We start from the raw sequence: 24,626 nt of genomic DNA, 5'->3' as shown, positions 1-24,626 counted from the left end.
TCATTTGAAAAACGCTTTCATTGAAAAAAGGAATTGGGCAATGGTGCAATTTTAGGTATAGTGCAGGCGAGTATAGAGGCAAAGGGTATATTTCCCCACTTTTCCCTACTGTCTACTTTCTTGCACAACCAAACAATATAAAAAAATGTCAATGAACTGCTTCCGTATTCTCAGAAGCTTTCTTGTTCTTGCCGAGGCAACTGCACATTAGAATTCAGAATTACGATATTGCTACTCCTTCTACTAGTGTCATTTCTTTTCATTTATTTTATTTCTAACAACAAAAATGTACTTGCAGTAAGACATTCAAATACACATAATTACACAAAATCAATACAACATTGTAATTGAATGTAATTGAGGAAAATACTGTGAAATGCAAAAAAAAAAAAAAATGCTGTGTCTTCTATGACAATAGATGGGACGGCATTGTACAAGCCAGGCTTTTCAGCAATTCCCTCCATTTCTGACAACTTTTTCTTGATATAATTCAGTTATAGTTTGCCTTTCATGATTGCATTCCCTTAAACCATGTTCTTTTTATTGTAAAAAGAAAAAAAGCTGCATTGATTTCGTATGTATGAGCAAATATCATATCAATACTTCTTTTGGAAATGAAATGAAATGAAACAATACAAATCAAGATTGCTGGTAAGTTGGTGCCCCCCCCCCCTATTAAAGTACGGAAATCAAGATGTAACGCATGTGATTATATTACAGATATATGAAAACAGTCATTGTTACTGTGCAGTGCCGTTTTTGTACAACGCTCATGAAATTACAGAGAATTGATGTATTCGTAAAAAAATGCCATACAGAGAAAAAACCAAATCAAATCAAATCAATTCAAAATCAAATCCCTATTTATAACGGGAAGGATGACAACAGTTACAATGTAGTAATGATCATGTTAACACCAATAATGATCATAATCATCATCATAATAATATTCATACTGCCAACAGTATCATAAGTACAAAAATTATAACATAATAGCATAAACTACAATAGTAAGTATTTTGCACTAAGCAAGACTGAGGTGTGAAGTAACTGGGTAACACTCTATGCAAGAGGTCGCTCCTACAGCCTGCGTTGTAGTGTAGCTGCTACATTTCATAGCCTTGGGTTGGAAGAAACCTCGCGGACACGGCTGGCAAGGTTGTAGGCCAGAGGGTGATATGTGACCAACTGCTCAAGGTTCTGGGATACAGGACAGGTTATGTATTAGTATTGTAAGTATTAAAATAGACCATCGGTTGAGTTAATTTACTTAAATAGGTTAATCTGCATATTATACCACATTGATGGTGTGCTGAGCACGGAGATCGTATAGGTTAGCTCAGAAGGTGACACCACAATGAGAGAGAAAAAAACAAACCTCAAGATCAATTAATGGGAAGGAAGAAAGAAAAATCGCGAATATAACAGTACGATCAAGTAACCGTAGATCAAAACGAGCTTTGCGTTGCTATTTATGCTCAGAACAAGACCTCAACACGGGGAAGGGGTATGACAAAAGTCTTTTGTACGGAACGCGTTAATACAACGTATAACAAATACTTTGCTTCAGTTGTTCTCGGGCCTTGGGAGTACCTGATGAAAACAAAAACCTTGCCCAAGTAAAGGTTACGAAGGAAACTGTTCTCCACATTGAAAAAGAGATGAACTACTTACTGTTATAAGTTACATAGTTCACGAGTTTAATAAAACATACAAAGTCATCCATGACCGTGCATAGTGGAATTGCACTTGCCATTCTAAATTGCGAAAGTATGAGCGAATAATTACGTATGACCATTCATTGCTGAACTGATCTTCACAGAAGTAAACAGTCATTCCAAGATAAACAACTCGGCAAAAAATATACATAAGAGCTTTTGATCTCAATCTGTAAGATTCAAATAGAATACCAGGTAACATGATTGCATATGTTGGCCATAAACATGTAAAACATAATTAACATGCTATACATACTGAATTGATATCCAACTCTAGCCATAAAAAAAGAGATCCAACATCCACGTACTGATTCAAGACGAACATAGTGTACTGTAGCCATAGCACCTTGGTTCATTCATAATGTTTCAACTATTATATTACATGTTCATTGTATGCCATTTTAACGTCTTCATAATCAATGTAATGTTTCTCATGGCATAATTGTAAACGCTTTGGATTATTTCATTTGTTTTGCTTGTTTGTCTATTCGTTTGGGTTCGTTGCTGTTGTTGTTGTCGACGATGATGATGGTGGTGGTGGTGTTTTCTTTGTTCTTCCCAACACATCAAGGCTTTTAGTACTTACCTCTACAGGTGTCAGGCGACACGGCGCCCAGGTGAGGTGTCGTCATGCCATCAGGACACGCCCTGCATTCAGACTGGCCTGTGATTGGCTGATACCAGCCCTTCTTGCACATGAAGCAGGGTGCAAAGCCCGTCACTGAGTAGGTACCAGCTTGACATGGAACTGGAGGGGGAGAGAAAGAAGAGAGAGAGAGAGAGAGAGAGTGTGTGTGTGTGTGTGTGTGTGTGTGTGATCAAACAAGCTGTCCACTCACTATGACGCGATCGCTGAAGTGACGGTAAATAAATACATGTAGATCGATGAGATGAATGTGAAATATTAAAACTGTCATTTACATATAATACAGCAATTATCGTGAAACAGATTCATCTCAAGGAATGATCACTCGCACTTACCTCTTGATAAGTCTTTTTTTTTCTCACACAATGACAAGGCCATATCAAACTAGACCATGGAATCATTAAAAATTCAAAAATAATACATAATTGAAATAAGCCAGTTCAGAGTTAGCTCATGTGCACATGCGTACAAATGACCTTTCTTTTTTTCTCAGTTGGTTAGGCACTTCACTCGTTTTCAGAGTGACAGAATGCATGAACTTGGCCGACTTAACAATTTATAGAATTCATCAGTCATGTTCAAACAAACAAACGTAGACAAAACATGTCACCAGAAAAATCAATCAATGAACACGCGGGAAAGTTTCCATTAAATGCGTTGAATGTTTTACATTGTTTTAATACAGTATTTTTCATTGCCAAATTACCTATTTTGCTGTCAGGTGGATGTGCTGGCAAGCACCGTTTGTAAGGATTACTTGAATAATCATAAAATAACATAAGCTTATCTCGGTGAATTTTAAAAAACCAACATGCGCTGTTGGTACAAAAATCTTTTTGTGCTCTTGCCGAAAGTGGAGTCCCGAACTGGCGTATTCTCTAGTCTTAAACAATTTACACACACATTAAGGGTTTAAGCGTTTAGTGTCCTCATTTTGTGTCGCATCACGGAATGTCTGCTCATGATGTATAGTGTCCTATCGTGCCCCGTTCAGTGTTCGATTTTTTCTCACCTTCACACTGGCTGACGTCACTAGCTCCCTGTTTAGCTGTCGTCGTTCCTACTGGACAACTTTTGCACTCAGTCTGACCCCCTTCGTCTTGGTAGAAACCTCTCCCACATAGGGCGCACTCGTTAGTCTTTAGCTGAGCAAAGTAACCTGAGGGGCATGCAACTGAAAGAACCCACAAAATGCCCTGAATTTACTTGAATTTGTTTTGATTCCAAATCTTTTTCGAGTCCATTGTACTCAACTTCTGTAAGTCTACTGCAAACGGTTAATTTTCATTCTTCATTCTTGGTTAATTTCTGTAAAATGTTGATATTTTCATATAAATCGCTGTGTTCATTCAGTTTATTGAGTAAAGTTTTTCATTTCGGCATACATGCAGCAAACTGTGGCCATTTTCATTCTAAACGGATGAAAAATTAACATTACGCCAGTTTCAATCTGTTTTGAAAACCAACTGATGCATAGGTATTTGCATATGAACTCAGTGGACCTGACGTCTGAACCCAGATAACAATGACTCTAACATAATTATCAAAAATCATTATGGTTTCACGAATACAAACCAGAATCAATTCTGGTAAAAACCAGGAATGAAAATCCATATTTACTGCAAATATGCTTGTCGTTGTCTGCTACATAGCCATAATCGCACTCAATGCTAGGTGGCCCAAAACGGAGGGATGTTCGATATCGCCCAGTCCCTTGTGCCTCGCCAGTCTGACTGAAGAGTTCTTCAGTACGCTGCTGTACGTGTGCCGTAATGTCTTTGACCATCGTTGAAGCCCGCAGGCTCGACGGGTTGCCAGGTAGAGAGTTGTTTGGGTTCACTCCAACCACCTGCAGCAGACACATTTTGATGAAAATGAGGACAGGTGGAACACTGCTATCTCAGTGGGAAAAGAATGCAAGTCTACGGCCTGCCAAATATTGTCAGTGGTTGTTTTTTTTTTTTTTTCATTATCATGATTACACATATTTGATTTCATAGATGACATGGTACATGTACTCTGAAATGAGATGCCATCCGTCTCTTCTCAGTGAGACAATTCCTAGTACAACACTATCGAAAATTAATATAATGAAGAGCTTGATAGCAGAATGAGTTAACTCCATTGCTGTTGACAACTTGAGATATTTGAGGTTAAAGCTCCTTAAAACCGAGAAATATGAAAAAACACAAATATTGAATATTTTAAATCATAACTTCAATGATATCTCTTTTTATGATACAAGTGAGGTATCCCTGGGAATGTTTTATTTTGCTCTATAATTATGATGAATGTACTTTGAAATGTTTATATTGGCGTTTAACCCCTTTTACAATCAAATTCTTTATTTCTTTGTTATCCTTTGCGGCTTTATAATGTTCTTGGAGTTACTGTAACTGCCGTTAATTCTGATTAGCAAATAAACGGGGGGAATCATTGGCCTAGTATCTCACTTTCAGAGATTATCTTCCGCCCTAGAAACTCACAATCGACACGGTAGCTGTGTTGATGACGTCACTATCGTGGCTGTCCAGTCCTTTTTCTGCCAGGATCGATCTCTTTCTCCTACTGTCGATAGGCCCACAGGATATCGAAACCTGATCTACCGTGCAATCATAGCCCACTGCACACAGGCCGGCGAAGCTGCTCTCGCGGAATATCGCAGTGAATGCTTCTCTCAGCCCGTCTTCGTTTGAGCAGTCACCGTCGAAGTACATGACATCCAACGGGAGGTTCAGGCGGGAAGCCACGCGCTTGCCTGCATCGTGGTATTGAAGTTTACTGGTGAAAGTACGCCCATTATAGTATGGCCTATTTTGTGAACTAATGTGTCTAAGATTTTGTTCTTAGTAACATTTTCGTGCAATTATATTTCAGAGAAATTTTAATAGGGTACAACAATAAGCCAGTTCGGAGTTCCACTTTGCGCATGAGCAGAAACAAGGTCATTCGGACCAACAGGCATGTTGGTTTTTAATTTCACTGTGATAAGCATTTTTAATGTAATGATTATTCATGAAATACTTATAAATACTGCTTGCCAGCACATCCACCTGGCAGCAAAAGTGGTATTTGGCAATATCAATAGAAAGAGATTGTTAATACATTCAGTGCAAAATAATGAAAGATGCTTTCCCAAGTGTTATCTGACGGATCATTCTGGTCATCTGGTCTACGCAAGTTCATTCTTTGTTTGAACAGGATCAACGAATTCCATAAATTGTTATGTAAAGCTTACGCATTATGTTGCTCTAAAACGAGTGAAATGCCCCTAACCAACTGAGAAAAAAGAAAGGTCATTCGGACCAATGCGCCCATGAGCTAACTCCGAACTGGCTTATTGCAAATCACACGCAACCATCATGAATAAATCTTGGTTAACTACAATCCCATCCCCCGGAAAAAAAACAAACAACAAAACAAAACACACACACACACACACACACACACACATACAGCATAGTCTCTTCTTTTCGCAGCAAGGACATCGTAGTAACAGCAAATAATCACACATGCTTATAGACACACGCACACACACACACACACACACACACACACTGTCGTCACTGCTGTAAAGTTGTCCGAGTCACAGTGGCGGATCCGGAGGGGGCGCACCGGGCGCGCGCCCCCTCTTTACTTTTTTGTTAAAACAAAAGAAATAAAAAGAAAAATGGGGCGCGTGCGCTCTCCTTTGATAAGCCAGTTCGTAATTAGCTCATGTACACATTGGTACAAATGACCTTTCTTTTTTCTCAGTTGGTTAGGCACTTCACTCGTTTTCAAAGCGGCATAATATAGGTTTTCCCGGCCAATTTCGCATTTTTGTCAGTCCAATTCCTAATTGCTGCATTCAATTTAGCGAAATTTAGCGTAGATGACATGTTCGGTAGTTCAATTTTATGATCTCTTCATTCAAATTCATTTTGGAGTATTCAAATTACCTTCAGCCTCATTCTAATAAACACTTTTTCAATTGAAATTCGTAAAACAAGCACCATTTCGTTATTCGTTCATTCAATTTAGAATGATATAGTCACGTGATCACGGACATGCCGCACTCGTTCATTCAAATTCATTTTTGGGCATCCAATTTAACATCTTTTGCAGTCAATTTAGCACTCATGTTTATGCTTTGGTTTTTTCTTCATTTTTTTTTTTTGTCAACATAGTTATTGTTTTGCAAGCGCCATTACATTTGATATTTTCGTAATTATTTTAGAGATTTTGGCAACCGTTTTTTTCTTCATTAATGTGCTTAGTGGTTCTTCCAGTCCGAGGATATAGTGCATCATGTGGCCACAACTTATCTGGCCGTTGAGTGCTTTATTCCGAGTGTGTCGGCCAGTTCTAGGAAGTCGAGGTTATGATCATCATTTAATGTTCCTATAATTCTTTTTCTGTCTTCTTGAGAAATACGTCTGTATCTAACTTGTGCTGTCATGACTGTAAGAAGATGAAGATAATCTGTAGTATTGGTACATGTAGGCCTAAAATAACACGTATCCGGGCAATTACCCCCAGAGGGCAATTACCCCCCGGCTAAATACTTGATAGTGGTAAGGTTAAAGTTAAGATTAGGGTTAGGGTTGGGTTTAGTGTTAGGAGTTTGGGTTATGGTTAGGATTAGTTTCAGGATTAGGATTAGGATTAGGGACAGGGGAAGGGTCCGGGGTAATTGCCCAGGGGGTAATTGCCCTAGACCCAAAATAACATGTATGAAAGAGAAGGGGCGTTACAGAACAACAAACTCGAGCTACATATGGTGAAAAAATATGATACTTTTACTGCTTAACAGTGCGTGGATGAAACCAAGGAGGTTCAAGAGAATGGAGTCACAACTGTCGTATTTCATTTGAAGTCACGTTTGATGCCGCCACTCGAAAGCATTTGAAGCATGTGGCAAACTGGATCTGCCGCGCAGATAGGAAGACATATTATTGACTCATGTCTCATTGCATAATCATCAGCCACTTTCTAACGAAAATATGTCTTTGTGATGGTAATTACTTTTCGCCATCTCTACTTATAAAAGATAGGTGGTATATACTGGTAAAGACACGGGGATGCGCGAATAGAAATTGCGCAAAAAATGATGAAATGAAAATGAAAATTACTCGACTGGCCGTGCCCGGCCACTAATCTGATATATCTATTAATATATAATTATACTCGAAGATTATTCCATATCAGTTTTATTTGGAGGAATCAAGTTGAAAAGCGATAAAACCGGCTTTCCAGGAGGGTACAGTTTTAAACACTTTCACATAATACAGCTCTGATTTACACTTTTGCACATATTTCTTGAAGGGATTGACCTTTGTTTAATGAGCTTTATCATTAAGTGAGATTTCGTTTCATTTAATAGATAAACAAGCAAAATATAGCCAACATTAAGTTAACGTTCAAAATGAATCTTCAGATTGCTCAGCAAGACGGCGGCATCAAACCCCGCCACCAAAGGCACAGATGCACCTGTGGAATTCTTTTGTACATCAATAGAAAAGTGACAACTGTTTGAATAATTACAGCCAGTTGGAACTCCATCTCTTAAACCTCCTTGATGAAACAAAAAGTCACATAGAAATACGCGTTTAAATGTTATCACCTTTTCAAGACAGAAATAACATGACGTTAATTTGAATGAACATGTTAGGAATTTGACTGCCCATACGCGAAATTGAATGACTGAAATACCCCTTTCGGCCAGTGTTGGCGAATTTGAATGACTGAAGAGCACGTGCCAATGTGAATGCTCGTTTTACGAATTCGAAAGGCACATGTGCAAATTTCATTGATCGAAATGCTAAATTGAACGACCAACTTGCAATTTCGAATGACAGAATGTGCAATGACGAGGATTTTCGCTAAATTGAATGAACCTTTTATCAAATGGACTGACAAAAGTGCGAAATTGGCCGGGAAAACCTATACATAAGCTTGCCCGACGTAACAATTTATGGAATTCATGTTCAAAGAATGTCGTGAGCTCAGAATACTCCATCAGTTGACAATTTAGCAGGCATCCATTTCATTGTTTTGTATTGAATGCAATAAAGAATGCAATAACAGTCTATTTCCTTTTATATTGTGAAATACCATTATCGCTGTCAGGTGGATGTGCTGGCATTAGCAAGCACCATTTAGATAAGGATCACATGAATAATCATCGCATCACAGATGCTTATCTCAGTGAATTTACAAACCAAAATGCCTGTTGGTACAAATGACCTTTTTCTGCTCATACGCAAAGTGGAATTACGAACTGGTCTATTTTGTAAAGGCGCCTTCCCTTTACGAAATTTCTGGATCCGCCCTTGCCTCATGTGGAAATTTTAATATAATACATTTTTATGTTTTTTGGTCGTGCAATGACAATTTGAAATACAACCGTTCTTTAACAGTTTCACTCGGTAGAGGTTCGCGGTACAGGGAGATACCACATTCAAAATTTGCATACAGTGCATATTAGTTTTATCTGACACGGATATAACGATGAATTTTCGTTACAACGAAGTTCATAGTCAGGTCCAAAAATCATTATCTGTAATTATATTTCATATACTTATTTGTGCGGCTGTAACGAAAGAAAACTCCCTGGCCTTTTTTGTCGTAGCAAAACGAGAGATTACATCATGAATATTCATTAGGCAGGGCAGCGAAACCTCGATTTTATTGAAGTTTTCATAGTTCTGCGTGTGTTCAAACAGAGATGTTGTGTGTTTTGTGTATGTGTGTGTCTGTGTGCGTTGGTGTACGCGTGCACAAATCGTCGGTGAACTGTATAACTGTCTGCAAGCTGGTGGTTGCGTGCACCAACTGCGATCTGAACTTGAAGAAGTAGAATTAAAAAGTTCCGTGGCAACTGGTAATGAAAGAAACACCCAGCACCCAGCAACCCACGTACACCCCACATCCCATAACAACCTCCTTGGTAGAACCATGGAACTATGTCCTTCGTAGAACAGATGGTAGTATACAAGAAACTTGTCCGAATTATAAGATCAGTAGGAACATTCAGGGTGGTGAGTCGAACTTCAAACGTCTCGGTTCAAACGTTCAATGTTCACATTTCTCTGGAACATCCAACAGCTGGATAGTGAGCTCTGCTGTACCGAGCGAGTCGGCAACCAACTTACCGCACCGAAGGCCCTCGTCAATATGTTGTTGACATGACCAATCTCGACGCCATGCCAGAATCCGCATGCTTATTATGATTTAAAGGGAACACTAAACCCAAAGTTCGCACGTGCTGGACCTTACCGTGGAACTAGTTACCTCAAGTTATCCATTATTTCGAATGCTGACTGTTTTAAACCTGCCCTCAAGACTCACTTATTTAAAACTGCTTTTCAGTAGATCTATATTATCTATTATGTAATTCCTTATTTGTCATTTATTGTTGTTCAATGAACTTACTTCCATGTACATGTACGTACTTGTAATGATTTCTGTATTTTACACAGTAATTCATTTTCTCACTGTGGGTGCAGTGGATGCAGACAGATTCAATACACAGATGAATATCTTGTGCTCGTGTACACACACACACGTCTACAATGTATGTATTTACACGCAAGGTGGTACCTCCTTTGGTACACAATAATGTAGTAGTTGCAGTCGCGCTGATTTATGCTAATTTATGAGAGATTCGGGACTTTCCACTGTCTGTGTAATGTATATTTATGAGATAACCTCTCGCTTGCCTATGAAAGAAGAAGATAAAAGGCGCGTCCCGAGGACTACGCCATAACGGGAGTCGCCTGTGTTTGTATATTCTACACTAACTTGTGCAGTCAGGAACCGTGTTGCTTGGTAACCAGCTGCCAGACATCCCGCAGACGTAGAGGGCGGGAATGCTCCTTGACAAAGGGGGCGGTATATCGTGTTGGTCGTTGCACAAGACGCTGCAAAATCGCCCGGATGCAAACTCGTCGCAGGCCAGAAAGCCGTTTCTCGGTGGCTGTAGAGGAATACACTCCACCGCTGAATGAAGGAAATCAGAGAAAAATAATTGTCTGGCTATTATGTCGGCATTCATACCGGATGTGATGTCAGTGCATACATGGCTATCTGACAAGGACTGGGAATGATCTTCGGGTTGAGATGGAGACGAAAGTGATGGTGTGATATCAGCCATCCACCTTTTCTCTCTTCTATAATGTGCCTTTGCTATTATTCCCTCGTGAATGTTTTTTTTTTTTCAATTGTTGTTAAAAGTCTCGAGCAGGTGTGACTCGCATCCCATTCGTTTGGCACTCATACATCGATTGTGATACGCTTGTCAAGATCGTTTTCTTAAATGCAGACAGTGTGAAACAAGGAGAATCCATCTACTTCCAGCACAGACAGGGCTAGTAAGCTCATTATTCTTAGAACAAAAATGCAACTCTGTATTATTTTAAAAACAAATGAAGAGTTTGTTTGCAAAAACCGATAAGTCCATATTTGCCAAATGGAGATATTTGCGATTAAAGGTCAAGAAAAATAAAGAAAATAATAAGAAAATTTTTGCTTCTTTTGACCATAACTTCAAAAATGTACCTTTATATGTAGTGACCAATTTATCATTTAAAAGGTATTATTTTGTACTTTATGACAGAGACCGTACTTCAAAATCTTCAAAAATGGACTTATCGGTTTTTGCGAACAAACTCTTCAAATGCAACTCTCTAACTAGCTGAGTCAAGACAGTCACCTCCCGTAGTATCCCATTTTCTTTTTTGGCATTGCTGTTGTTTCTGATCACGTTGGTTTTTTTTTTTTTTTTTAAGAAAACAGATGTTTCGTATTTACTGTTGTTTATTTGTGCAGGAAATCTTGACTGATCTTTGGATACAGCAAAAAAACAAAACAAAAAAAACCCGACAATTTAACCTACATTTCTAATTTCTAATCACATTTTGTTAAGTTCAGACACACTGGAATTCGAACTCACGTCGAAGGCTGATATCTGTTGTACATTCCACCTGCAGCTGGCTCTCTGGATTGACTACATAGCAGACGATTTGATGATCACCCAGGGGTAGTTGTATGGGATTGTCTGCTATGTTACAGAAAACCTGAAGCTCAATGTCAGGTACATCAAGGTATGTCGGTTTCTCCCAGAAAACTTCAGAAACAAACAAATCTGTTGTGATGTTTCGCCCGGGAGGACAATACGTGATCTCAGGCGTCACCTCATCTGACAGGAAAATAAAAAAAAAAAGAGGAAAAGATCAGTAAAAGAGGTCACAGTCCGTTCTTTCGAAGATCCGATATTCCGCAAGTTCGTTAGTCTGAATTATTCAAGATGAAATAAATTTCGTTATTCCGAAGGCTCGTTTAGCCTAACCCGAAAACGAAATAAGCTTTTTAATTCTATAATGTTCTTTAGTAGGCACCTTCCTTTTTGATTAACAAATCTTCGGAATAACGAACCTGATATCATGTTTGGATTAACGAATCTTCGGAATAACGAACCTTCAGAATTACGCTAGAAATGTTGGGATTAATGAACCTTTTTTTCTCATTTTCGGATTAACAGACCTAAAGGAATAACAAACATCAACCGCAGTATTAACAGCAACTTAGCTACAAAATCTACCTCAATGCACGAAATCTTAGTATACGTAAACTTATGGCTTTCTTCTTTCGCTGCACTTTCCCTTTCAAAAGCGTTTACATCAATAATAAAAGGGCCAGAGGTAATTTGTAACGTACTCGTACTCGTTACATGTTGTGTCTGACATGATTAATCTCATTTTTGGTCAGACATGGGAAAGATAAACCTGATGACAAGCACTTAGAAAAAAAATTAGGCGCCTAGTTTAGATAAAGATCTGAGAATGTCTTGCTGTGAAATGAATATTACACTTTCTGATGGATAACGCCATAATCGATATACATCGTAATACGTTACAATCAGCTATGAAATCACGCTGCCCTGCGGTCATAGCGGACGTGATCAGAATTATACAGCGCACTCCTGTTATAACGAACACGGTAATAACAAAATTTCGATGTAACGAAAGAAAACTGCCCGTCCCAAGGACTTCGCTAACTGTAATTATACAGAAGTGTAAAAAGATTCACATTTCTCGATGTGCCAATGACTGAAGATGATCAGCTGTATAAAGAGGAGACATATATGAGAGCCAGTCTTACTTGTGACCGACACGTCAAAATCACAGGATGCGCTGTTGTTGGCTGAGTCGCTGAATGTGTAGCGGCAAGTCGTGTCGGAGGTAAAGTTATAGGGTGAACCTAGGTCAGGTGGGTAGGTAGTGACCCTTAGCTCCGTAGTGACCTTATCTTCAGCAGTGGGTGGTTCAAAGGTCACCTGAACTCCCCAAATCTCTGTTCGAATGGCGGTGATTGGCTCAGTAGGGCAAGAGGTGATGTACGGAGCCTCGGTGTCTGCGTTTTGACAAAATTCAATTCGAGTAAAACGATTTGTCAATAAAATATACGATATAATTATTGAGATTTGACATGCATCTTTAATGATACACAAAAAGCGAAAATAACGGTATGTTTTTATGTCATAAATCAACTGGAAAAATGAACATACACACACTACAAAAAGTGGGGAAGAGAAAGAGAAGAAGAAGAGAACAAAATAGAGAGAAAAGGAAATAGTAAAATGGAAGAAGTAACAGCAGACAGAAAAAACAAAGTACTTGAGCATTATGTCGCAAAAGAAAAACCTGGATCAAATCGGGGTAAGAGAAACACTAGCTTTACACCAGGAATTCGCTAGAAAACACATTATTTTTCGACAATATTTCCCCATTTGTCATAAAATGTAATTATCAAATATTAATATTATTAAATCTTGCAAACATAGTTGCTATTGCTGAGTCGGATATTGCTGTAAGAAGTTATGCAAGTAGGCCGAAGAGTACATGCATTACTTGAGTACTAAAAGGAACCGTGGCTCAAATGTTTGGTCAAACTTGGGCAGAAACAGTACAGTCAATACTGTTGCATACTGCATAGAATACCATACTGATTATGGAAACTCTGTAATACATAAAAAAAAAATATCTATTATGAACTACTGAAAAAAGTCATATCACGTTGTTGATATAGACAAAGCTGGAGCAAAACTGTCAGGTATTAATAAAAAGAAACAAATAAACAGTACCTTTGCATTCCAGAGAAAGGAGGTTAAATTCGTCACTCCAGTCACCAGAAGATAAGCAGGTCAAAGGTTGATGATCACCTAGGAAGGTCAGGTCAGGTTTGCAGCTAAAGGTACAAGTGGTTCCGGTGGGCACTTTACCAGACCCAAAGCAATACTCAGGATTCGATTGAAGTTCAGCGAACGGTCGTGAGAGGGCGCTGCAACCGAGCTCTAATTCATTTAAAAGCCAAATTCCAAATATTTTGAAATTGTTTTTCTTTTCTGTAAATCAAATTACTCACTAAAAGAATCAATCAAATTCAAAGTCAATGTCCTTTCTACAATTTGCCCGTGACAGTCTGTCATAATGGAAGAATAATCCCTTAGTCCAGACATAAAAAATGCTCCTTCTTTGTTTTCATTCAAAAAAAGATTGAAATCATTCCTCCTTAAGTCTTATAATGTAACAGAAAGAAATTAATTTTGTTTGTTTATCTTTTTCAGTAGGTAGGTTTTGTAAGCACCAGGATGCTATTGATTTTTCATAGGCTTGTTAGGTCGCGTCTTTCGCGGAATTCCACATCGCATCCCTTGTTTTTCTTACTGCAAACTTGTACATTATTACACGTGCCTTCACAGAGCAGATAATATGTTCTGCTATCAGCAATTCCATACAATTGTATATATCACTTTCTCGTCGCTTTCAACGCTCTACACTTCTAATATGGCTATTAGTCTCTGTTGGTTTGATCTTGAATGTATCGATTGATCTAGGCTTTTTGTTTTTAGTTGTCTCGTCTCTTTATTTGTATTTCTGCTTCTTCCCTTTCCCCTTTTCCACTTCTTTTTTTCATCCCGCACACTTGTAGTTAAGTTTTCACTTTTTTTTTTCCTCCTGTGAGGTGCCCACGTTGTACAAGCATAGTCTTTTGAGTGGGTACCTCCACTTTTTTTCGCAGAATGTATGTCTGTATGAAAAATGCCTAATTTTGTAATGATTATTGACAAATGTTATTCTTTGCTATGATGCTATCTATGTATCATTCCTTCAAACGCATGTCGAATCTATATTTTTTTGGTACATTCTGTTGAAAGAAGTGAAAATAAAACCTTTGAATTTGAATTATATTTATACTAAGTGAATGTGAGAATGGATAAAAGCATGCACTGTCTTCAAGATGAAAGGCAGAAGAGGGTAGAGGATATTATTCCAAAGGAACAATACCTGTCATTCATGCGTAAATGATTCATGAAGTAAGCATGTGACTACAGATGTTCAATGCCAGTCATTTTAGACCTCAATTAATATCCAAAACCTATAAATTAATAAAAATACCCGGTAATAGTAATAACGGCACGTTGATGCGACGATAAGCATGTTGATATGGACTACTCCTTCCTGACATGTGTAAATATAGGTCTCTATATGACTTTAGGCCTTATTATTTTTGTGCGTTGAAAAGTTTCGTTCTGATGAAGTTATGGAAATTGAACGTATCCGTATAAGTGTAGTGGGAAACTGCTTTGTCGTACCTTCACAAACTGGTTTGTCGACATATTTCCAATACATGTCTGTTCCATTGTATTCACAGCTCACTTCCGAGGAACCAGCCCATACAAAATCCTGCAAGCAGCTCACGTGACACACCGATCCAAAGGATGTGTCACATGATCCGTCGATAAAGCCGTACTGGGGAGGAATCAATGCTAAACACCGGCGGACTGAGACATGGCAAAACGGCGTGGGAAAGAATGAAAGGTGAAGTGAACAATCAACAATCACTAAACCCTGTTGCATATAACGTTCTTGTATATTCCATAGAGAATTTCATCTGTGCAATGACCAATCATAAGATAGACAGATAGAGGGAACCTTTCTCTCTAACCTAAGTTTCCTAGGTGAGTCTAAGCAAGTCGTGTATTCTGTTTCATTAGGTTGAGTTTATTATAAGTTCTTCCCGTGGCTATTGGTTCATCACACACCACCTTGGTTTATGAATAAGCGACGTCAGTGAGCAGTTATCTCTAAGCACTGTGGTTAAAAGATAGAGCTCCAAACCTCTTTCGATGCAATATCTGTCCAGTGTCTGTATATTATTGTAGCAACTTTTAATTTTCCTAACGAAATTACTTCGAGTGAGATTGTGCTTACTTCTGACATCAACGTCGAACAAGCATTGGTTGTCATTGTGTCTCTCGTCAATAGCCGTACAGGAAACGTGGTGTTGACCGGCCGTCATCCAACCTGGTTCGTGAGAGCATGTCACAGTCGGCTGGTTCTCGCTGTTGTCCTCAGCAGCTACTGTCCAGGAAACTGCTGCCTGGTCGGAACTGCGGTCTGCGTACATCACAACACGCTCTGGGCAGTTTGTGAAGGTTGGGGGAGCAATATCTATGTGCCGAAAAACAGCAGCGACAAACAAACAAACAATAAAACGTTAAAGTTACTGCTTCTTAACTCATTGGGTAATGTTGGTAACGTGAATAGAGTGTGCCACGTACTAACCCTAAGGAAAATTACAGTATTGTAAGCAGAGTAGGCCTACTAGATGTATACTTTTTTCTTTATTCTAAAGAAGACATTGGATTTTTAGCTCGGATGAATGATATGTTTGACCACAGATGGAATTATTCGAAGATATTCACAGCGTAAGCAGGAAGACGTACATGATCAATCTACGTGTACTATTACGTGAAAATGCTTTGAGAAACGATTGTGAAAAACAATAATGAATAGCCTATGGGGAGGTGGCTATGCATCGTGCAAAAACATGATAATACTAAAGGATCTTAAGGGCATTACAGTATCACTGGGACTATCCCCTCTTACTTACTTCGGGCCACTATATTTCTTTTTCGGACCACCCTGAGATAGATGTAAACAATATAATACATAATGGTATTTTCTACTACCTTCTCAGTGGTGTAGACTTTTTTCCCCCACGTTAAATTTCTGCGGTATTATAAGCATGATTAGCGGAAAAGACTATAGGGACCTTAAACAGGATAGTGTTTGTTTGTTTGTTTGTTTTTTAAACAGGATGATGACAATAACATAGCGGGCTGTGAGTGGACTATAAAAAACAGAGGTTTACCCTGAATAAAGACGAAAACACAACTTTCACCTTGCTGATTATCTGACCATTCGATTTAGCTAGTTATAACAACGTACGTATGTACGTACAGTGCACCCCCTTTATAACGAAATCCTCGGGACTGGCAGTTTTCTCTCGTTATAACCGAACAAATTCAATATAACACCACGATGAAAACCGGCAAACCATGCGCAAAATGTATGTTGTTTATTGAATACTCATCATACGCTGGTCAAAGCTATATGTCAAAAGGGATGCTATCTCATTGATATTTAGAAGCACCCATAAAAGTAACTATATATGCAAGTGATACCAATGAGAGTAAATGTGTACTAACCAATGCAAGTGGCCTCAGCGACATCACGTGACCACGTGTGATTCGGCGAGCACGTGACTTCGAGGAGCTCGGTCGGATGGATGTCAAAGCCCGCCAGTGAACAATTAAGGTGACACGTGTCTTGGTAACGAGGGTCGGACAAACACGTTGAGGGAGCAATAATGACGTCATAAGTTTCAATGAGTGGTGGGCAAGCCTCTCCTAGACAAACAGAAACATACAAAAGAATAGAATGAAACTTGTTTGACACATTGCAAATCCCGGTGCTTCATTATTTTCATTACCTATTCTGTAGAATTTTTATTTCTTTGTGGTGTTGATTTTAGCCGCATTGATAAGGATTAACCCTTATAAAGCCTACTTTCCAATGCTGTAAAAGTAGCGAACGTAAACAACAGAAAATTGTTCAAGTTACATCATTGCATGAAATAGATGTTAAAAATAGCTTAAAGAATTGTAGATGTGCTAAATCCATCTATAATTCTATAATTCTATAAATCAAATAGTAATAATTGATTGAATTTCAGTGGAGAAATCGCAACCGGTTCTCAACATGCAGTTTGTACACCTTCAGACATGTCAGAGGCGGAATGACTTCACATTTTGACAAAAACCAAAGATGGAATTATTAAACAGCGGAAGAGACAAACAAGCAAACATGGGCCGGGGAAAAGGCAACAACGTCTAACAAAAAGTACGAAATAGTAAAAATTGACTGACACGTTGAATTATCGAACTACTGCGAAATTTCGATAAAACATACTGTCAAATATATAGGAAGTGGTATAATAGAATTGTAGGAAATAGTTAATTAATACACCTAGCTTTAATGTCTAAAATTCGCATATTCAGGCATAATAACTCTTAGTTACTGTCAACTACTTAGACTTACGTTCACACTTGATGTCCTCAGATGTCCACGTACCATCTGCCTGACATAGCACCTGCTTCTCACCTATTGCCTCAAAGCCAGTGGGACAGCTGAAGGCACACGTAGTCCCGTACGGGAGCGGGGAGAGGTGGTTACATCCCGAGAGAGAGGCGGGTGCATGTACAACGAGCTGTGGGCACATTCTTACTGGGAGGGGGAAAGAAACGGGATGGAATGATGGGATACAAAAAGAGCTGTCAAGTTTCTTGTTTCCGTGGTTCTCAACTGTACATTACAGGTACAAAATACTTACAACTATACAGTTTGGTAATGAGAGAGCATCGTTTCTACCGGGTTGGGTAGCTTCGTTTACTCTTAGCTTGTTTACTCAATCCCATCATGTGACGATAACTAATGTGCACAGGCCAAATTCGTAAATCGGTAGTCTTTATCACATTCAAAGCCATTTCCGTCGTATATATACATTGCTGTAAGGAAACTGTGTAAGAAAAAAGCAGTGGAGGTCTCAAAGGCTGACGCTGTTCGTTAAATTGTTTTAACTTGAGACAAACTAAGCAGGGGCGAGATTTGACAACTGTTGATTTAATGCGGAAAATGAAGAAATAATACACGTATAACGTTGTAAAGAACAGCTTTATAGTTCAACTTACTACGGCACATTGGCAGAGCGCTGTCCCAAATAGGTGTGAAGTCAGATGATAGGTCACATGAGACATATTGACGTCCAATCAGCTCGTAGCCCAGGTCACAGCTAAACTTGCATTGACTGCCGTAGATCGGATCTTCGCACCCGTCCATCGAGCCATGTATCGGGGAGTGCAGGCTGGGACACCTAAAGACTGGATGAAGGATCATCCGGGAATCTGTCACTGATTTTTCTCATCAGTTGATGAATAAGAGCTATTTCCAAGATTTGCTCTTACATACAACAATGGGTAACAGAAGGAAACTTGTTTTTTTTTTTTTTTTTTTGTTTTTTGTTTGTTTTCTTTTCTTTTAAGAAGGGAGTGGTTTAGATTTTGAATTAATCTGACAAAATTACTCAGCATGCCCTAATGAGAGTACCTCGAAATAGCCATCGTGGTCATAATGTCATCAGGGGGGCATTTCATGAAGGAACTTGTCGGATAAAATGTCCGACAAGTCATTATATCCGACAAGTTCAGAGAAATCAGCCAATCAGACTAAAGCATTTCTCAAAACTTGTCGGATATAATTGACTTGTCGGATATTTTATCCGACAAGTTCCTTCATGAAATGCCCCCCTGTATCCAGTTCCTGTCGTCAAAATATCTGTACGAGGGCGCGCGCGCGCGCGCGTGTGTGTGTGTGTGTATTGTGTGCAGTGATTTATGCTTCTCTCATGTTTACAGATTTTTCAAACAAGTCGATCCTCATTTTTATCTATATTTTGGAAGTTGCTTTATACGACTACGGAAATACCAGTTTCATTTGATATTGTCACTTGGTTAAAGCTTTCATACTTACTATTTACCGGCCACGCATACTATCAAATTGAATAATCATCTCGAATTACCTATGTGGAAACTGGAAACTTACGAAGTGAAATGAAATGAAACGAAACGGAACGAAACTGATCGAAACGAAATGATACGAAATGAAATGAAATGCCATAAAATGGAGTGAATCTAAATTGACCAAAGTGATATTGAAATAAAGTGAAAATGATATGAAGTCATTGACAAAAACACTACAACGAACCGTGGACATTGATTCTGACGTCGCATCTTGAGGATAGTCCACTGGGGTCTGTGGCTTCGTAGGTTATTGTTGTCACTCCCTCTGGATAAACATCATCAAGGGGGACGGAACCTGACGTGATCCTGTAATTGAGAGTACAGAGTGGTAAAGATGACTTGGGTCTTTTTTTTTTTTCTTTTACGAGCGAAACCATAATGTCAAACCCATTTCAGAATACGCTGCTGCTCTCTGGCCCCCTTTTTCTTTAAAAAAAAAAAATATGAGAAAGACATAATTTCAAATACTAGTAATACCATTTGATTTTCAGCTTGCTTTGCCCAAAGTAGTACTGACCGAAAAACAACAACTATGCTCCATGAGACCCTCTACCAATAACAGATACAGACATCAAATTGTAAGTAAATATTTCAAGAGAAAAGGGGGATTCTAGTTATGTAGGGGATTGTAGGCAAAATTAGGACAAACGATTGATTCTTTTTTTCGTAATGGTCATAGCCTCACATCCGGCATTTCGGCGGATTTTAATCGTCATAAATGATTTAGGGTGATTTGGCGTAAATTTGCATCATTGCGCAATCTTGTCCTGTCTTATATTCCTCATCTACACTTTCCTCTCATTACTCTCACCTAATTAACTCTCTTATTCCCAAGAATAATTTAACGAGTACTCGGTAATATTTCTTAGAAGAGATCTAGATACATTTAGAGTACTTGACTTTCCCATTTGCTTTCGCATCCAGATTACCGAGTTGTGATGTTTAGGCCCGAGTTGTCCCTGGCAACGGGTTCCGTGTACCCCATCATAGCAGAGGTGAAACCCCTGGTGGCGTTCACATTGATGACGTGAGGGCATTCCATGTCGAAGGATGGTGCCTGGATATCTGTTGGAAGATTGCAGAGCGAGTAGCATGCAGGATCATCAAATTAATCTCTTTAGGATCTTTAGGATTAAACGTGTTCCTCACCGCATCAAATAATCGTGGACGAACACCGTAACTAGAAACCCAAAACCCTAAACTGTTCTCAGCTAAAAAACCTACCATTGCTGGTGGAGATTGAAAGAGATTAGTTATTCCTATTATGTTAATCTTTTTCAAATTTATACAAGCTTTAGATCAGTCATTGACGGCTTGATGGATTCAGTGTTCAGCAAATCATGTTCAGCAAATCAGCTGTAATAATTACGTATGACTGACATCACATATCGTTATTGTTGTTGTTTGTTGGTTTGTTTCAGGCCGATAAGAACTACAACAGAGAATGCAGCTTCCATTGGTGTGCGGAGGAAGGCAGTGTGATGTTAAAGTTTACTCTTGCTATGCAGACATCAATGGTCTGCTATACAGGCAAAATTTCATGGAAAATGACAAGTGTTGCAGAAGCTAGGTTTTGTCATTAAAGTGAGACATGCTCTTACAAGTATGGCACAAATGCAGGGTACAGCAATGCACAAGTATTACGCCAGGACCATTGACATTTCCACATACCAAATATACTTTTTCATAGATCATGAGTTAGGTGACAGTAAGAGTGAAACGAATCCACCAGTTTTATTTTCTTACTCTCAATATATTCCCAAGAGTCTGGACCATTTTATTTTGAACGTATCCTCTTTAATCATGTAATTGTCTTGCTGTAAAATGCTGAGAAATCTTTGTTACTGAAAGTGCGGAAAAAAGTCTTGCAATTAGTCTTTAAATCAATTCATCAATCTAACAAACAGCTGGGGGCTACCTGGATTAGTATAGGTGATTGTGATTACCTTGGCAATAGGGCGTGACTAGCTCATTCCAGACTCCATCTGTAGTGCACAGGAGAGACTGGGGGCCGTGGAGCTGGAAACCATGGTTACAGGAGAACGAACAGTTGGTTCCAAAGGGAAGCGATGACGGTGTCATACACTCTGTCGGTGTAGCACTGCCGTGGTCAATGTCGAAACCGGCCTGGCAGGTTTTGATTTCTGGGGAGAAACAGGGGAAGGTTAGGCTGTCAGTCATCGTTATGGACTGGTAATATTATCGATTGCTTCGCAGTATGGATATAGGCCGTAGATATTCGTCTAATTTGACACATGTACGTACGTCTATGTTTGTCTTTTTCCCGGATCTTTTTATGTCTCTACCTCCCTGTGTTTACTTAGAGACAAATCAAATCTTTGACTGGAATCCACTTCTAGAAGCCAAAATAGTTTGCAGGAAGTACAACGTACAACGCATATGAGAAAAGATTAGACAAAAAAAAAAGAAGAAGAAGAAGTGACATGCAGCCTTGTGCTTTACCAGCTTTTGTTCATATTTCGAAAATATATTTCTGACGTTTGAAAACAAAGAAACAATTTGGAGTTGCAGTGGTCGTGGCATTATGAGCATGAGAAGATTCAGACTTCTGCTGAGAAGAGAATGTTTTCAGATCCAACATGCAGAATGGGTTTTGTTGGAGTATTTTGCATTGAACACGCGAATGGTGATTCAAATTCTTTTCTTGGAGTTAACGATTTTGCATACGTTTGCATTACATCGGGTTCGACACTAACGAAGAAAGAGTCGAGTTGCATCTAGTGTTAATCAGATGAGAGTATCTGCAATGAAGTGACATTACTTTGTAAGAATAAATCAAATCAAATCAAATCAAACCAAAGTTTGTGATAGACGAGAGGAAATTAAGCCTCAACACTGCAAATCTGACTGATGTAAAAGCCTGCTAGCCTGCAGAGTTATGAAATATGTATTTGAATTATGATTTGTTTTACCTGACCGCTAAGGAAGCAACGGATTCTTGTAAGCAATTGGAGCAATGGATTAAGTTCCTTTAGGAGGATTTTGCAAATGTTATATCAATTATTGTTATGGTTGTAGATTTGATATTATAAATCTTACAATGGAAATGCATTCATGTTTCTTTCTGATTCTCGTGAGTGGAACGAGCAAGTTCAATGGCGCTGACATGAGAAGAGATATGATAGCGTACAGCAATGGAATACCTGTACATTGAAAATCTTGTCCGCTGAAAGTGAGGTCGGACTGGCAAGACCTGATTGAAACTTCGTCACCAGAGGGTGTCCTATAACCTGGGTTGCATTGAAATTTGCAGGTCGTTCCGGAGGTGACGTTCGTCGAGCAGTCAGAGCTGAACCCGTTGATTGCCGACGGTAGAGGGCAGCGTACGACTGTAGAACACAAAATTGTACTAAAATTAGTGCTTATTTGAAATCATGTGTGTTATCCCTCAAAAAAAAAAGGATGACAAATAAACAAAAGATTGAACAATGATTATAAAAGACACATCATGTACTATAATTACAGTCAACTCCCCATAATACTGATCCATTATAAATACCTAAATACCGTAATAATTATGACAATACTGTGATTAAACAGAATTAAAATGTAATCATTTGAAGCTGCACAAATGGATGCCCTGGTAAATTGAACTTGTTTAAAAAAAAGAACACGGCACAACTTTGATCTATAACAACTCAAAAATTATTGATCAGATGATACTAAAATGGATATAGGGTATAACTGAACAGTGTACACTTTTGATGGAGGTGGTTTGGATATGATATAGATGAATTAGTTACTTGAAATTCATGTTTATTCATTGAAGTTAGGTTCCAGATTTTGTTCATTTTCAAACTCGCTGTAGTTACGAATTTTTTTGTGTGCGAGTAAATGGCTGTGTGCACTTATTGGAAAACTAACTTAAAAACTAAACGTGAATTTCATAAAACTAAAACCTAATATCATGTCCAAATTGTCTTTGACAAAATTTAGCTTTGAACCATGTAAGTTTCAGTATCATCGGATGCATACTCATTGAGCTATTAAATATCATAAGTGTATCATTTTTAACATCTAGTCTTTGTTATTACGAAAACGTTAAGTTAGTGAGTTAGCCAGAGGACACCCCTTCACTTTATCAAGGATGTTTTTTTTTATTTTGATTAGATTTGATTTGATTTATTTCTGCATTCAGTCAGATACATATTAAATACAAATTTCAAAAGTACAAAGACAAAGAATAGCAAGTGCAGTGAAATAAATCGATAACAGTACACAAATAGATACACGTAAGTGATTGTGTTGAGCATTATACATACACAAAAACATAAGATAAAATATACAGTACTTTCAGTAAATGACAGAGATAATTGAATGCAGGAGACCACCATCGTAAACGATTAAGCTTGAAATGGATGGGGGCCTCATGTTCATCAACAAGAATACTGCTGAAGTTTCTTTATTGAAATGAACAAACAAACAAATAAAGAAAAAAGAATCTTTGCGATTTGAAGCCTGATGATGTCGAAAACAGATAATAAGAAGCCGAGCGAGTATTTACTTGTGCAGGCGATATCTGGGCCGTACCAGAAGCCTCGCTTTCTGCCAGCCGATGACCGATTGCATGATTTGATCGATATCTCTAATTCGCCCATCGGGGTGTAGCCAGGTGAGCAGGTTGCTAGGCAACGTGTACCGAACAAACCCCCCAAGAGGCAGCTACCAAAGACATTCACATTAGACGGAGCTTGCCAAGGTGGGCAGCGAGTTACTGGAGGTAAAGGAGATAAAGGAACCATTCACAGTTAATATTATACTAACATACATTGTACTATAAGTTTTAGTGTTATGCGGATGTATTGGTCAAAGCATTCACAACTGTAGTGGCAGGTATGGAAATGTCTTGAGCTACATTGCACATAATGAAATTCGTCATTTTTCATCATCATCTGCATCTTCTTTGCATCTATCCGAAAGTTGCTTTTCGTTCCATAGACCACTATTTTCTTTTTCATTTCATTTCATTTCAATTTATTTTCATATTTCTCACATATATCACAGTAAAGTATCTTATAAATACAAAAATTATACAGAACATAATTTAAAATGGAACTTCACCGGAATGTTCAAAAGTTTGTCTTGGTATAAACACAAGGTCTGTATACATGCGAGTTAAACTAAGGTCATAATGCGAAAAAAAATGATGGGGCCTGCGTACAAGCAAGCTTATATAGAGCCGCAGGTCCCGTGATAAAATCAGATTAGGGGAAGTATGAAATACAGATTTTTTTTTAGACCATACTATAACTGGGGGAAACGATTAAAACGAACG

At 38.5% G+C, this 24,626-nt stretch overlaps 1 protein-coding gene and 1 long non-coding RNA gene across 2 annotated transcripts; both read right to left on the bottom strand.

The window, feature by feature from the left end:
- Window positions 1-2,330: 2,330 nt before the first annotated feature.
- Window positions 2,331-4,070, bottom strand: LOC140243836 (uncharacterized). The gene is made up of 3 exons (XR_011902254.1): window positions 3,985-4,070; window positions 3,377-3,538; window positions 2,331-2,466 (listed from the first exon to the last, which is right to left on the bottom strand). It is a non-coding gene; the product is annotated as an uncharacterized lncRNA (long non-coding RNA).
- Window positions 4,071-17,778: 13,708 nt separating this feature from the next.
- On the bottom strand, window positions 17,779-23,949 carry LOC140243690 (P-selectin-like). Its single transcript, XM_072323353.1, has 7 exons — window positions 23,856-23,949; window positions 22,495-22,680; window positions 21,277-21,474; window positions 20,260-20,395; window positions 19,515-19,636; window positions 18,443-18,631; window positions 17,779-17,978 (listed from the first exon to the last, which is right to left on the bottom strand). Exons 1-7 carry the CDS (start codon window positions 23,947-23,949, stop codon window positions 17,779-17,781), a joined length of 1,125 nt encoding a protein of 374 aa, XP_072179454.1.
- Between the last annotated feature and the right edge of the window lie 677 nt (window positions 23,950-24,626).

This window comes from Diadema setosum, chromosome 20 (assembly GCF_964275005.1).
Source record: "Diadema setosum chromosome 20, eeDiaSeto1, whole genome shotgun sequence".
In the NCBI taxonomy this organism is placed as follows: domain Eukaryota; kingdom Metazoa; phylum Echinodermata; class Echinoidea; order Diadematoida; family Diadematidae; genus Diadema; species Diadema setosum.
This window is presented reverse-complemented; position numbering and strand designations above follow the sequence as displayed.